The sequence below is a fragment of the Corvus brachyrhynchos genome, unplaced genomic scaffold (assembly GCF_000691975.1).
Source record: "Corvus brachyrhynchos isolate BGI_N302 unplaced genomic scaffold, ASM69197v1 scaffold407, whole genome shotgun sequence".
In the NCBI taxonomy this organism is placed as follows: domain Eukaryota; kingdom Metazoa; phylum Chordata; class Aves; order Passeriformes; family Corvidae; genus Corvus; species Corvus brachyrhynchos.
The window spans coordinates 504,387-520,758 of NW_008239056.1; the positions used below are offsets into that span (position 1 = coordinate 504,387).

The 16,372-nt window shown below is 39.4% G+C and overlaps 1 protein-coding gene across 1 annotated transcript in view; it reads left to right on the forward strand.

Moving 5' to 3' along the window:
• The window catches only part of ANKFN1 (ankyrin repeat and fibronectin type III domain containing 1), a 108,167-nt gene that overhangs the window by 43,507 nt on the left and 48,288 nt on the right, over window positions 1-16,372 (forward strand). Inside the window, exons 3-5 of the mRNA XM_017739182.1 lie at window positions 4,293-4,494; window positions 11,563-11,773; window positions 16,193-16,369. Of these exons, the coding sequence (XP_017594671.1) occupies window positions 4,309-4,494; window positions 11,563-11,773; window positions 16,193-16,369 (574 nt within the window). The 5' untranslated portion in view covers window positions 4,293-4,308. The remainder of the gene's footprint in view (window positions 1-4,292; window positions 4,495-11,562; window positions 11,774-16,192; window positions 16,370-16,372) is intronic.

The window sequence follows — 16,372 nt, forward strand, 5'->3', positions numbered from 1 at the left end:
GTGATGGGGAATAAAATGGTTACTGCAGTGCTTAGGTGCAAGTAGACATCTGATCACAAAGATGAAGCTGCAGGATGTGCAGCATGAAATGTGTTTTGGGAGACCTTGGTCCCTGGTTTGGTTCATGCTGTAGCACAGTGACAGTCACACAGACTGGTTTGAGGGGTATTTCCAGGGTAGGGCAGTAACTGTTTCCCCAGAGATCTGCTGCAAGATTGCATTCTTTAATTCTTGGAAATACAAACTGCTGCTAATTATCACTGGTTGTAAGGGGAGCTGCTGTTGTTATTTTGTCTAGTCCTGCCCTTCTCAGTAAAACCTGGTACTGTGCTGCCTATTGCAGTGCTCACCTTGCTGTGGGGATGCAAGTTAGATCACACAGGGCTACTCCAAACCATATGGAGATGTTCTTATGTCATCCTGACCAATGTCAGCTTTGTGCAGAGGCTTCCATAGGTGAAAATCTCAAATGGGTCTGTTCTGCACATCTCCTTTTTCTAAATTATTAGTCTTCAATGTGCTGTAACAATTTTAGTTCTGACAATGATATATCCTTAGGCTAAGTGCATTTCAGCTGGGGGATTTGTTGTTTCAATCAAGACAATGCACATTTCAGGTCTTCACCTGATTGTTGAGGCAAGGATATGGTTGTAGAAGAAATCAAAATAATAACTTTTAGAAGGAGCCTAAAACTTCTTTCAGGAAATGAAAAAAGTGCCAACATCCAAAAACCCCTGTGCTTTCCATCACAGAATCATGTGAATCGAACTCTTTTTCTTATTTCGTATTATGATTTTTACCCATGATTTTGCCCAATCTCATTCCCATTGCTCTACTGTGAGTAATTTCTTCAGCCTAATAAGATCCCATTTCCAGAAAGTTTTCCAGAATACGCAACTTGCCTTTTTTTTCTTTTTTTTTTCATTTCATACCTTGTGTGTGACTAGGAAGGATGTTAAGTATGATCATCTGCAGTAGCATTTTACACCTTACTGTTTCAGTACACTGGTGAAAAAATGCAGCTCGTTTGCATCATGTCATTCCAGCTATTGCTTTATTGTTCCACATTAATTCCCTGAGCTTGTTTGGGATATTGATGGTGAGCAAACAGGGAACATGTCTGTGTTTCAAGTCATTTGTGATTCACCAATTCTGTGTGGATAGCAAAGATGCCATCTGTTTTATTGTTGAATAGCTGCACTTTCAAGAGTGTTTACTTAGCTTCTCTATAGATTCACCTGCTCTTGACTTTGTAGAAACATTGATGGCATTATAAAAGATTCTGTTCTCTTCTTCCATCAGTGTCAGACTTGGGTGGGATCTGCTCTGGCTCTTTACTGACAAAGTGTCCATGTTGACAAGAGCACACTGCAGTTACCATCCTTGGAAGTCATTGTTTAGGTGGTTCATTGACCAGATCAGGGTGGGAAGGGCTCCAGCAACTCCAAGGAACTGTAATATCTGGAGTCAAACTATGTTTAGTCACAGTCCATGAGAACTTTAACCCATGCCATGGGAAACAGACTTGTTACTTAACTGCTCTGAGACTTTTCTGGGTTGGTGACACAGATTAGCACCCCAGTGATGCATAAATTTGCTTTGGTTCAAAGCCTACACCAGCATTCTAGAATGCTGTAACATACTTAGAGACTCCAGTTTCTTTTTACAGTGTACACATTGGAACAGAGAAAACAGCCCTGCCAACTACCTGAGTTTTGAATCTGGATTGGGAGAGGTGTCACTAGAACACTTCTCCCAAAGACTCAGATTTCCTGGAAAACTGTCCAAAAACTGACAGGTGCTTCTCCTTTACTTGCTCAGGTTAGTATTTTCTTATAAAAGAAAATGCTGCTGTCAAGTTGTTCTCTGTAAAAATTTGGGATTCTTGAAACTTCTCTGCTTCTCAAGAAAAGCTTGAACTTGATGACTTTGAAGAGATTCTGTGACAAACATCGGGGCAACTGAGTTTAAGGAGATGGAGACAAATACACTTCATGCATTAGTGAAGGCTGGAGAATAGATAGGGCTTTTGGGGAGTCAGGCTGGCAAAATACCTTTTTTTGGTAATTATTTAAATCCTTGAGAGTATTAAAGTCAGCAAGCAGGTAGTTTGGTCTAGTGAGACAGAGGGAGGACTTTATCAGCCTAGAGAACACTGACAGAGGCATAAGCTTTGTTATCTTTAATACCAGGCATTCTTGTTTTGTTTAATAATACCACAATAGGTAGAAGTCCTACTAAGTAGATGTTCCTAATTTTTTTAATGTAAACTTATCAAGTATCTACACAGCTCCTCAGTAAATTCCCACATTGGCTTCATGAAGCTTGTAACCTCTCCTGTGCCACTCAGATATGCTGAGCCTGTTGCTTTTCAAATAAAAAGCCATAATCCCAAAGCAGACACAGTGAGTGTGCTGAGTTGCCTTCGAATTAAGAATTGGTTGGGTCTATTCTTCTTTGCCCTCATCTTGAGGGTGGTTAGGTTCGTGTGGCAAATGCAAACTGTTCTTTCTGTCCTGAGTTCACTGTTAACTGTGTGGTATTTGGTATTCGAAACTTGTAGTCTTGGAATCAAGTTATTTTGAGAAATTGAAACTTCCTCTACCAACATGCCTATAGCACTTACTGGCCTAGTTTTACTTACTATTTGGGTCTGTGTTTTGACCCATACTTTATTGATGAAAAGAAGAAACTCTTGAGAACAGAGGTAAGAGGAAAAATTTATGTGGGACAATCTGTAGCACTATGTACTAACAGAAACTGGAAGTGTTACTCTAAGTAACTGAGAAATTATTATTAAATTTGGAAAATTGCTGAGTTTCTTTAAAATACTAGTAACATAGAAAAGTGGAAGGTGGATAATCAGTTTACTCTATAAACTCAGAGAAAATCAATCAAAAATCTTTGCAGTGTTGCTGCCTCCTGAGTCCCAGAGAGCTGCTGATCATCTCCACACTTGCACATTCATTTCAGTGATGCAGCTCACATAATTCCCTTCTGATTGCACACACTGTTGTTCTAATGTAACAGCCTTTTCATCACATATGACAATTGTGTTGACTCTCTCTCTCTTCATTCAGAGACTTGGTCTCTCTTCAATAACCCAGGAGCATGGAGAATATGTGAAATTATTTGTAATAAGATACTTTTATGCTCAGGATGTCTGCTCACCACAGTGTGCATTGAGAATGGAAGATGTAGAAAGCTTAGTAGACCTGGGTGGCGTCTTTAATCTTAAGGACAAATACCTGCCAAAACCAGCCTCAACAGCAGGGTGAGTGTTTCGTAAAGAATGCTTTTACTGGAAATAGTCATTAAAATCTGGTCCTGCCATCCAATTTGCTTAAAAGAAGGCTGAGACCATGAGAACAGAAAGAATTTGTATCATAGTACAAAAAAACCTAAAGATTATTTCCAGAAAAGATAGTCTGAAAGGCTAGCCAGGTTTACTGTTACAACTGTGAAGTCTCCTAGAGAGACATTCTGCCTTAGAGATGTGTACACATTCTTGTCAGGGAAAAAGGAAGTGTGAAGAAATGGTGCATTTTTGTCACCTTTTCACTTAGAAATCCATGAGGATAGCTTCCTATGCCTGCAGTTGGGTCAAATCTGATTCTTATCTTCCCTTCAGAAGGGCAAAATTATTCCCACATAACGTAATTCCAGAGTTAAATATTAATTCAATTTTTCCTAATACAGAAAAATTGCTGTGATGATAGAGCATAGAAAGTATTGTTTAATTATGACATAATATGTAAATCCAATTAGGTGAAGCAGTCAGAGAGAGGCAGCAGTCCCGCTTGGAAGGGTTTGTACTCTAAATGGACAGGGCAAACACAGAGCAGGATAAGGTGATACAATATATAGACAAAACCAGTGCCTGCCCACTACCTGAGGAAGGAGCCACTCAGTATGAAACTGTCCACAGCAACATTTACTTTTGGGTGTCATTTTTTCCGACACCTGTATTACCAGAACTCACTCTGTCAAAAAGTTGCTTCCCTTATCAATTGAAACCCTTCCTCCTTATACAAATTAGCAAATAATTCTGGGGTGGTCTGTTTTATTTTTCCATCTTTAATTCTCTGTCTTCATAGATATCCATGGCTCTAATTCCATAAAGAGCAATTTGCCATTGAAAAAGCCCAAAACGTGTGTCCATGTGTCCAGAAGCCATGTGTGACAGTGATTTTGGCCACAGCAGCCTCGCACGGTGTGTTTCAGTGACACACTTCTGATCAGTGATGGTGGTGTAGCAAAACCTCACTAAATGGCTGCTGTTTTCCTTCTAGAAACCCCTGGCTGAAAATGACCCAGCAAATGCATAACCTAAGTCTCCTGCAGAACAAAAAGCACAGCATGCCATCATCCCCCAGCGCTGCCAAGAGGCTCTACCGGAACCTGTCGGAGAAGCTGAAGGGCAGCCACACGTCCTTTGATGAAGCCTATTTCAGAGCTCGCTCCGACCGCCTCAGCCTCCGCAAGGCCTCCATGGTAATTACCTGATCCCTATCAAGCTGCCAGTTTACTTTCCTATTAATCTCCTTAATCAGCAGGTTTATAATCTGTACAATTCTCATCATCTCACTTTGTTCCCTGCCCAGTGCTGTATGTGCTTCTCAGCCTTACCATTTATGATCCTTTGTGAAAATAGAGTTTGACCTCCTTGAAGGGTAGAGACAGGCTACCTAATCACGTGGTGATGCTTTATTTTAGGAGTAAGGTTGTAACTTGTCACTTACATGACAAAATGTGAATTAAATATACAGATGCAAGTGTTTCTCTTACAAGAAAAGAATAAAAAGTATTTTGAGGAAAGTGAAGATGGCTTTAGTAGAAGTTCCCATTTTTCCAAATAACAGAACAAATGGAACTTTCAGGCATGACAGATAAATAAATGCAAGGCTTTTCCCGGACTGTGGTGATGGCCAGTAGATAAGACCATGGAAGAAAGAGATCACATGTGAGGCAGTCTAGCCTGGGTACCCCAGCCAAATCCCAGCTGAGCACTCTGGTACCAGCACAGTAAAATATAGAAACACCTGCTGGAATTAATCCTCACAAGGGCTCCTGCTGCTGCCAGTGCTGGTGAAGTTACACAACCCCCAGTGCATACAATTTGGAGAATGGACTCTGTCCCGGAAATAATAGCCCAATGTAAGTTCTGTGTACAAAAGAATCTTTTATATTTGCTGGAGGAAGGTGAACCTGCTTGTTGATATCGCCAAAACAAAATGAATTCCACTTTTCCATAAGTAGGAAGAACAGACACGTTCTTCAGTGTCTCCTCTGAATTGTTTTGAAGAGTTCGTCTCCACTTCTGAAGAGCAGAGACTAATGACAGTGTCTGTGAAAGCACCAGGAGATGCCTCTTGCAACCAGTACTCTGCTGCACTAGATCAGATGCTTAGTGCAATGCAGGACTAAACTCAGAGTATGGCTGGGCCAGATAACAAAAATGTTACATTTTGTCAGAAGGAAAAAGGACACTCTAGACTCCTTTAACACTCAAAAATTTCATTATGTAAGAGACATATTATATGAATCAGTGCAAGAATTTGAAATTATTTTTAATTCAATTAGCTGATGCTGTCCCCTAGGATCGTGCTTTCCTGAAATCAGAGGACCCTTGCATGACCCGTGGAGACTGTTGTCTCTCTCCTATGGAAAAAGACCACGACAAAAGCGGGGGACCATGGCTGCTTCCTCTCAGCTCTTCCAGAGCCAATAGATTCTTGCTACACAAGAGAAGCCTGAAATTCAAACAGGGCTTGAGAGCTGGAAAACAACCTTTGCATGGTAGCCAATGGCTGTGCTTTTGAGGCCATGGGTTTCCAGATGCTTTTCAGTTTGTAGTGATGATTTGAATTGAGGTCTCAAAGTATGAACTATGGGGAAAGATTATTTAGATTTATTTTTTAGCCACTATCTTTTCTTGCCTTTTTTTTTTTTTTTTTCAATTGCAAGCTTGGAGGAGGATGAACTAGTGCTGGGGACATGTCAGAGCAGACTGACATGTAGGCTGAATGAAAGCCAGGCTGTGAGCATATCTTCTGACCAGGGTTTATCTAAATACACATTTCAGATTACATATTCCTTCAAACACGGGCTCTTCTGTCATGCTTAACTAATAAGAAGAGAAATTGCCAATGAGCTGAGCCAAAGGATTGAGGAGCAGGGCACTGCTGCTGAGGGCCAAGTCCTCTGCTTACCCTGAGCCAGTAACTTACAACCTGAGTTCTGTCCCTTTTCACTCTGGATCTGTCAGGCAGTGGGAGTGCCTATTCCATCAGTCATCATCATTAGGAGCCTTCATTTTATGTTGAGTGGATGTGGATTTAACGGGATGCAGACATTCCTGTGCTAACTTTGTTCCCCCGGCCCCCTACAGTGTCATGGGAGTGTCAGATTTTGTCACTGACAAACACCCAGCAGAGGAACCTGTAGGTATCACCAGTCTGGGGTCTGAGCTGGTGTCCACAGCCAGCAATGAATAGACTCTCACTAAACTCAAGAGGCTTTGGATCCCATTCTATCCATTCTGCTTGTTGTTTTCCCCGTTTTCCCCAGAAATAAACAGCAAGGAAACCATTACTGAAGGGGTGGAAATATTCCAGGTCAAGATGCTAGCTCATGTATTTTCTAATCATTGAGTTTCTGTGCCACTGAGCAAAGTCAAGGAGTAAAATCATGTCTCCAGACAAGTGAACAGCATTTGTTAGAATTTGTTTTCTTTCAGCTTTGGCAAGTGAAGAGTTTTCTTTCCACTCTCTCTTGGTGTGCAACACTTTCCATTCAGTAAATTGTTGTCTTGCTGCAGACATAGCAATGTCCCAAAATAGCTTTATTCTTGAACTCATATTTATCAAAACAAGTCTTTGCAGAAACTGCTTTACCACTTTTTCCAACTCCAGTAGCACATAGTGGACTTTTTCAGTCAGAATTAGAGCAAATACCTTGAAAGGGGCACTTCATTTTAATTAAGCTGCATAAGATCGCATTTCTAAAGACTCTGGCACTGAATCACTTACTGGAACGTGGTTATTACTTACTGCAAAGCAATACTGTAGTTCTTTTCAGTATATACATTTGTGCATCACAGTAACACCTAAATAAATTAATCACATAGCATAGCTGTCCAGCTAATGATTAGAGGCTGCAGGACTGAGTCAAGGAAAAAGCAATGTAAAAACTGCTACTAAACTTCACCCAATCACTTTTAAACTTGATTCAGTTTCTCTTTGAATTTAATGCTTTTGTCCTTTTAGAGTAGAAGAAAGTTATCTAGTAACGGTAAATGATGGCAGAAATCAGAAGGCTTTTGTTGGTATTTGTGACAACACCAGCTGGACTAAAATTGAGCACTCGGGTCTAAAGATATTACTTCTTATACCTGTTTGGATTTCTTATCCCTGGGCTGCAGATGTCTGAAAAATGCTGCAATAGTAGAGGATCTTCTATATGGAACGTGATAAGCTTTTTGCAGAAAACTGTATAATTTTCAAATATATTTCTGTTTTCTGTGTGAAAGCAAATAGTTGGGGAAAAGCTGGTCAGAAGTGTAGAATGTTTTTCTGGACTTGGAGAGCTGGGGTGGATGCAGACTTCCAAATGGGGCAGTTCACTAGCATGAGTGAAGATGTAATAGATACTTTGCTGCCTCTCCAGGATGTTTTTTGACTGTCTAGCAGTTTGATGTGCTCTGCTATGGATGAGGGATGCACACATGCCCAATTAGAAAGGCCACATCAGTTCCCATGATTTTACACTCTTTGAAGTTACAAGACTTGCCAATGTATTTCAGCCTGAATTCAGTCTGAATTGCTCATTTGGAAAACCTGATATTTGCAATTTGGTCTCGTAATTGTTTGGATTGGATGAAGTAGCTTATAATATTCATTCTCTGTTTCTCATTTAAATCAGTGCAGCTTTTTCAATCAGATTTCTAATGAAATGAAGAAATAGAAATTTGCTTTTATTTTTTCCCTTTTGGTGAAACATTCTTGCCAACAGGTCAGTTGGCAAGAGTATTTACAACAAATTAACTTAAACATGTGCTTAGATTCTGCTCAACAACTTACTTAGGGCCAAAATTTCACAAACACTTCAGGTATTTCATTTGGCAAGAAAAAGTCCAAAGATGCATTTTTGAAGGCACACAGGCAGGTCTAAATGGTGATAACTGAATCAAAAAAACCCGGTTTAAATCAAAGTTCTTAAAATAATTCTACAGCAATCTGACAGGTAGGTAAAATCTGTTGGGGGGGAGGGGGGTGTGTGTATATATTTAAAAAGGACCAAATGCTTTTGTCAGCCATAGCTTGGGTTCATTTCAGCTATACTAGTGAAGTTAGCCATCTCTCTTTTATTATCATGTAATAGTGAATTTTTGATTTATATAATGGAAGAAACTTCTGAGATGTAGTACAAGCTTCCCTGAGCTTCATACAAAATTGGAATTAAAGCCAAATAATGATACTGAGAAGTTAGGGTAACACTCTACAAATGCTAAGTCATTTAACTTTTGTGCACATACGTAAAGCCAATTAAAAGAGAATTACTTATTCTGGTTTTTAAAAAAGGAAAAACCATGTGTGTACCCAGTGCCACAGAAGGGAATATGTGAAGAGAGAAATAACTACTTTCCTGTCCTGAGTGAGCAGCACAGCCTTTCACGCAGTAATATCATCAGCTTTACCTTTTTGTTCTGCTCCCAGAATGTTTCCAAAAATAAACTTAACTAAAAGAAATGCAGACCAATGCAGTCATTCAGCTTCCTTCAACCAATTCCCTTTGTAATACACTCTTGACTAATTCACTGCCTAGTAAGTAGATTTTCATAGCTGTGATCAGTTACAAGAGCAATATGCTTTTGCTTGTTTTCTGACTGGATCAAAATGCAGATGATTCTGATAATTATCCTGTATTCCCATAAACAACACTGTAGAGAAAGTTCCAATAACAGTAGAAAAATAATTTGAAATGGACATTACCAGCGATTAAATTAATTCTTTTTAGAATGCCGATATAGAAGAATTGGTGAATGTATTTCTAATGGAAGGTGTCTCTGTCCATGGCAGGTTGTTGGCACAAGCTGATCTTTAAAGGTCCCTTCCAGCCCAAACCATTCTGTGATTTTCTGATTTTACATTACTAATAATTTCTATGACAAAAGGTCTATCAGTTCACAATTCTGCATTGATAATAATGGATTTTCATAGAGTGAAGATCACAGCTTTCTTTTTCATCTGTACTTCAAACATCAGTGCTCTCTGTATGTTAATTTTGAGTACACAATACAGTGACATACAGCTGTTAAATCAATATAACCATTGAGTGGGAGCTGAAGACATACAGAAGTATCAGAATCATACCATTAATTAAAATATTTTGTAATTATAATTGCTTAAAATTCTTTTAATTTCTAGCAAGAGCACTTCATCCCTTCAGGGTGTGGGCAAAACACCAGAACAAGAGTAAGATCTCTGATATCAAGATTATAAGAGTGTTACATAAGCAGGACAGCAGATGTGTGGAGCTACTGGAATGATAAAAAATATTGCTTCATTGCAGTAAAAATTTCTGACATTTTTTAAGTTTTATCTTATAACAAGAGAAATATGTGCTGTCTTCTTTTCTAAAATTTTCTGTACATGTGCTCTCACTAATGACAGTGTATGTCCTTAAAAACAATTTTTATCTTGAACAGAGGGGTTGATAAAGAATGAAAAATAGAGCTGCTTGCCATTCAACTGTCCCTTTTTCTGAGATTTTTATCTTATACCAACCCTGGAGTGTGGCCTAAGTATTTGATTATAAAATTAAACCTGAATCTTTACCATCTAGAGAAGATGTGACAGAGCCCCATGATCAGCACTGATGTTTAAGTACCATCTTTTATTCTGCATGGAAACCTACAGAAAAAATATTTCTCCAGCATGAGCTGTTCTGTACCCCAGTGTCTAGAAGGTAGATCCCCAAGTCAGCACTACTGTCCCAGATTTGCTTTATTGCTGCATAGCTCGTCTCATCCTTAGATTGTCATGTTAACATAAGTATCTCATTTCTTTATATTGGCAATTTGGGGTAAAGGGCATCTTATGTACATTTTTCCTCCTGTTCCACTGATCCCCAATATTCAGCACAGGTGGGTCCCATGCTAAAACTTTTAGGTAACATCACTTTTGCAATTTCTTAGTGTGCTACCAATATTTCACATGCAAAGAGTAGACCAGAAGATCCCTGTCAGGCCTGAAATTTTCTGAAGACACTTTTAACTTCAAGCACACTGAAAAAAGGCCCCTGTAGAACTGATCAAATTCCAAGGTGGAGCTGTGGACTGTAGTTCCCAGAAACTGCTTGAAAACCCTTAGTCCATGTGTTTTATGAGGAGAAAAAAGATGTTCCAGCAGTTCAGTGTTGTTTCACTGGCAGCAAACTTGGACACAGATATGCCAAATAGAACTATATCAATTTTAAAAAGAAAATGACATTTTAGTGTGGTTGAAGAGCTAACTTTTAATCACAGTAGAAGATGGTTTCAATTCAATATTTATTTCATAGAATAAAGAATGCATTCTGTGATAACAATTTTCTCAGTGCTCCCTCCATGTGGTATTGGGACACAGGGAGCTGGTTTACACTGTGTATCTGAATCTGTGCTCTGAGCCCTCCTTGCCTTGCTGGGCCTCTTGCTAATTCATTCCAAAGAGGGAAAAACCCTATCAGGTAAGTATGGCAATGGGACACTGGGAGAGAATTTAAAGAATCTTGGCAAATAACTTGTCACTACTGCAGGCTGCAGAAGGATGTTCTCATAAAAGAAACCTGCAGGCCCTGCTAGTCTACTGCACCTGCTTCTCCCCAGCTCAATTAAGAAACAGTAGGGGCCTTTGTATTGTGCCATTCTTTTATCTCCTTGACACTGGTAAGGAAAAGGTTCAGTGGTTCTTCCTGCCTGAGAGTTGGCACCATGAAAGTTCTTGAGTTTTTTTGCTTGTGCTGTCTGCTGCTCAGACATGCACACTGGACAGTCCATTTCTTCAGTCCCATTTCTACTTCTGTTTTTAAGCCCTATAAATTTCAAATTTTTTTCTGGTTACAACTTAAATGCAATAATAAGGGCACCTGGAAATAACTGAGGTGGTAGAATGAACACACTGGCTCACACTGGAACTGGGAAGGTTTACATGCAGAAGAGCTCGTTTGATTTGGATTTTCATCACCTGACTGTAGTTTTCTACTTGAAATTTGAGTTTGAAAAAGTCAGTAGTCCAAGACTCTGCCAAAAATTGTAGTGTATCATCCAGTTTCACACTGCAAACATAATGGGTTTGAATCTCACTTGAATCTTCCCACAGACCTGAGGCAATTTCAAGCACTCCAGTCCAGGGGTAGATCAAGCTCAATTCTGCTGCAAACATTTGCCATGCTTCAAGCTGAGCCTAAGTTGGGGCTGGAGGAGCAATATTTTATAGCAATGTCACAAAACAATTTTTCTCTATTTTTAAAGCACTTACATAGGAAAAGTTTCACTGAATTTCTGTTTTTATTGCCACACAGAACTTCCAGTGCAATGAAGCTATGTTTGAGGCCGTAGAGCAGCAGGACCTGGCTGCTGTTCAGATTCTTCTTTATCAATACACACTGGAGGCACTGGACCTGAACACACCAAACAGTGAGGGACTCACTCCTTTGGATATTGCCATTTTGACAAACAACATCCCCATTGCCAGGACCCTTCTACACGTTGGGGCAAAGGAAAGCCCACACTGTAAGTAAAGAACACAAATTGACTTAGAGAATTGTTTGTATGAGATCAATTCTGCTGTTGTCAGGGAAAACCAATTACATGACACACAAAAATTGCCTGGTTTTATCATAAGCATGATTATAACAACAAGAGTGCTGGAGGATATTTGCAGCAATATCTGCTCATTGAATATGTGTTCAGTAGATCTTTTTTGTTCTCTATCTCAGATACACCAACTAATGAATCAAGTTGAGCTTCTAATGTGATTAACACTGGGGCAGCTCGGTTAATAGCAATTTTGAGAAAAAAATCTTTAAAAATATGGAAACAGGAACTGAATGATTGAAAGATCATGGTCTGAAATGTAGAGTTTGTCATCAAAAATGATAGGATGATGGGTTGTCTAGACTTTGCTTTACTTTGATTATCCTTTTTATTTTGGCTATGCTGCCTTCAGGAGGCCAATTGTATTGAAATCTATCACTTCCATTACCCACAGACCCCTCACTCCTGGTCTTCAAATGGCCTAAAATCCCACTTAAATGAGAATTTCAAAGTTCTACAGAACCAGAAAAAACCTAAACACAAAACAGACCTTCTCACTTTACTGGAATACCAATATTGCTTATAACTACATATTGTAGTTATAAAACTTCGTTGTATTCCTTCATGGGTCTTTTTATGCCCAATTTGTGGGTTGGAGGGTTATTTACCAACCCAATTAATCAACCATATACCATGACACAAACTCTGACGCCTTACGTGGGTCTAAAAATACCCCGATGTAAGAGAATTTGTTTTAAACTGTCAATGCCTATATTTAGGACATTCCCAGCAAGGCTATAATGAGACTGTGTTTGAGGGGTTCAGCCACTGCAGACTCTGCCATTAATTTGAAGTTAGTTAAATTAACAACATTTAGTGCTGGCATGTCAATCTCAGTGCTCCAGGAAATTGCACCTTGAGGCTACTAACATCGCCAGTTTTTTCACTGGAGAGTGTGTGTGCATGTGCATGTTGAGTTTTTTTGCCAGACCCTCAGTGTTGGTACACCTTTATTGCTTTTCTATATCCACAGCACTTATATTATCATTTATTCTGGCCTCCTTTAACCTTCCCTGGAGATTTTTGCATAGTGTAGCTGCTCAGTGAAAAGAGTTTTTTAGTTTTATATTTATTTGTTTATTTTTCTGTCATGGTTCATGACTGAGGCTTTAAAAAAAAAGTGTGACAGCATTTAGAGTACATGATTGACTGCTGAAGCAACATTCATTAACCATGACAAATCTAGAGGAAAACACAGTCTTGAGTGTTCTAAACAGCAGTAAAAAAGACTAAACTAATTTTTCATTGACCTCATCTGTAAATAAATGCAGTCTGATGGCGAGCAGGGGCAATCATAAATTAGTATTCATTTCCTGTAATTAATGCAAACATGCCTATGAATACAGGGAATATGAATATATAACCACCTCATTTCCATTTCAAAATATACCCACCAAATTTCCACTTCACTTATCTTGATTTTTAGTTTTTCTGATTGAAATAATGGATGAAGCATTCTCAGTAAAAAGCAAATGATCATTTTGTTTGGGTGTTTTACCTGAAGGGTTTGCAGTGGCTATTTGAGAGCGAAATGCAAAAAGTTATTTTCACCCCTCAAAACAAAGGTTCACAGCATCCTTGTATGTGGCTCCAGTCTTGTGGAACTGATGGCAGTCACTTTCTATTTTCTCCAGACTTTCTGCTCTGCTTTCTGTACTCAACCAACCCTGTTCAAATTAAATCCTGTTTGTATCATCTCAGGGCTGCAAGAACATGATCCAGCACCCAGCAGGAACATTTTCATTTCTCTATGGTGGGCAATTGAGCACGACTTCCCCAGGCTGAATGGGAGGGTAAAATCCTGACTCACCCAGTTTTGGGACCGGACACAGCAACTCTTAATGTGATTAGAAGTGTACAAGACAGATGCACAGAGCTGGGAGAAGGTGAAATAGAGGAATTCCTCATTCCAGGTGTACACAAAAAGCTTCCTTCACAGAAAACCTTTGCTCTTCCACTGTATATTTTAGCTGTAGTGATCCAGCTGAAATCTCATTATAGCCCCTAACCTAACTCTGTAGAAAAGAAGATCTGGAGGACAGATAGCTTCCATCTGTATCACCTGGATTTCTGCCTGGAACAGCAGCAGATAAAGCAATAGAAAGTAAAACTATGATCTTCATCTCCACGTGGAGCTCAGATTGTATAAATCTCAACGGGAACCCAACATCTTTTAAAAACAAAGTAGCTAAGATCAGAGAGTACAGCATTTAAAATATTAATTTAGTTGGGGAGAAGACGAAGTTACTATCTTTTCAGTTACTATTATTCATCATATACTCATGGTTTGGCTTGTTCACGTGAACCCAAATAAAAATAAGATTAAAATTCCCACTGGCTGATTGGACACGTTTCCAAGACCCAACAAATGTGGATCTGAACCTTGATTAAACAGATAGAGCCAGATCCTTAGTGAGAACTTGAACCAATGCCAGTTCTTAACCACCTGAAGCTCTGGCACATAAAATCTCCTTCCTCAGTCCTGTTGTGCTATCAGATGTGTTGCATGTTTATTGTAGGCATGGATCCAGGAAACCCTATCACCTCTGGCCTCCCAGTAAACAACAGTTCTGAGGATACCAGCAGATTCCAGGGAGCTTGGCCATATGTCCCTGATGTCCATATGAAGAATGATCAAACTTAAGAAGGATGGCTTCAAGCCAACTTCTGAAAGCAAAGTCTTAGAGACAAACATTCTTCAAAAACAACCCTTTGGATGTCAGAGGTGTTGAGTAATTCTTTACTTTCCTGTGGCTGTAAAGATCCCAGGGCACTTTTCACATCAGTAGGGTTATTCTTAGACTCTGCTAAACTCTGGCTGTTATAGTGTTGTGAGAGACAGAGGCAAAAGTTAAAATGAGAGGTTCCGGCTGGATAAAACAAACACCTTTTTCACTGTAAGGACAGTGAAGAAGTGGAATAATCTCCATTCATCCTGGGAAGTTTTCAAGACCAGACTGGATAATGCCTTCAGTAACTTGGTCTGACCTCTTTGCTGAGCCTATTTGGAAGAGGATTGGTCTAGTGAAGGTCCTTTCCAGTCTAATTTGTCCCATATGATCCCAGTTTAGAAATAACATATTCATATCCACATACATATTCACTCCTGTGGTGTTTTGGTATCAAAAACCTGTCAGAGTCTTGGTATTTTATATGGTACAGTTTGATGTTTTCAGGAATGTCTGCTGCTCCTGACTTGTGCAAGTGAATGATGGGTTCAGTCTGTGTAAGATTCTTGCTGTTCCTGTAAAAGACTTGGGGCAATCAAGAGCCTGCCTGTCCCTACTTAGCAATTCCCCACTATTGCTAAGAAAAACTACATGTGCCAGGGCACAGATTTTGGTAGAAAGAGACCCTTTAAATTAAGGCTATCTCAGAGCTATTCTGCAAAAATTCCAGACACCAAGCTTATTTTCTGTGTTTTCAGATTTCCTTCTCTTGTACGACTTCCTGCATATTGAAGACCAGAATCAGTGCTTGCATTTCTTTTCAAATTAAACATCTTTACAAGTCCTACTTTCTAAACTGCAGGTTGAACAATTTTAGGCTAAGAGCAACTCTGAAAATAGGACTTGATTCACCACATTTCATTTTATAATCAAGGGACTTTTTTAGGGTAGTCTTGTGGACTACTTAGAGCTTGTGGATTTGGGCTAAAATCAAACCTATTTTAGTTTGTAACCTATGTGATCTTTATTTTCACCTTGATGTAGCCCACAGTAGTTCACACAGAAAATCTGAACTGCTAAACATCAAATTAAAATTATTCTGAGCACAGGAGGAAAAAATCTCCATGTGCCAAGCTGCTCACTGCCTGTCAGAGGACTGATTAAGTCTCACACAGATAAAACTGTGGCACAAAAAGCTGGAAAGAGGTCCATTCTCTACCAGCCATGGACCTTAGGCACAAAAAATTCTTAATTTTGCCAGTTGGATCTCTCCTTGTTTGTAGAAGTTTATATATTGTGTGTGTTTGTAACCAGTACAATCTTTTTTTTTAATGTAAGTTTATGATATTATACCAAAGCAGAGGTTAGAGAGAGAGTTTATTATTTTTAGCTTAGTTTTTATATTCCAACTTAAAACAGATATGCAATTTCAGTCTAATTATGACATTTTTAAGCATATGAGAAATAACAGAGGAAAAAATGTGGTAAATTTATTCATGTTGTTCATGTCATTTAAGTGGCCGGATCTTTAAGTGGCATTGCTGTAACCCACTTGACAACAGGATAATGACTGAAAGGCAGAGTGTGCGAGGGTTTGACCTTACATGTGTTTTGAGCAAGGCTGAAATTTTGCCAAGCACTTCCTATTTCCCCCTTTTCCTGGCAGTTGTGAACGTGGAGAGCAGGTCTGTGCACCTGAGCAAGCTGGTGCAGGAGGCCCAGCAGAGAGTGACGGAATTATCCGCACAAGTGGTGAGTGAAGGGCTGGGCACAGAGAGCGCCGAGAAGGAAAAGCAGCTCAAGGGCTGGGAGTGGAGGGCCAGGCTCTACCAGCGCATGAAGGACG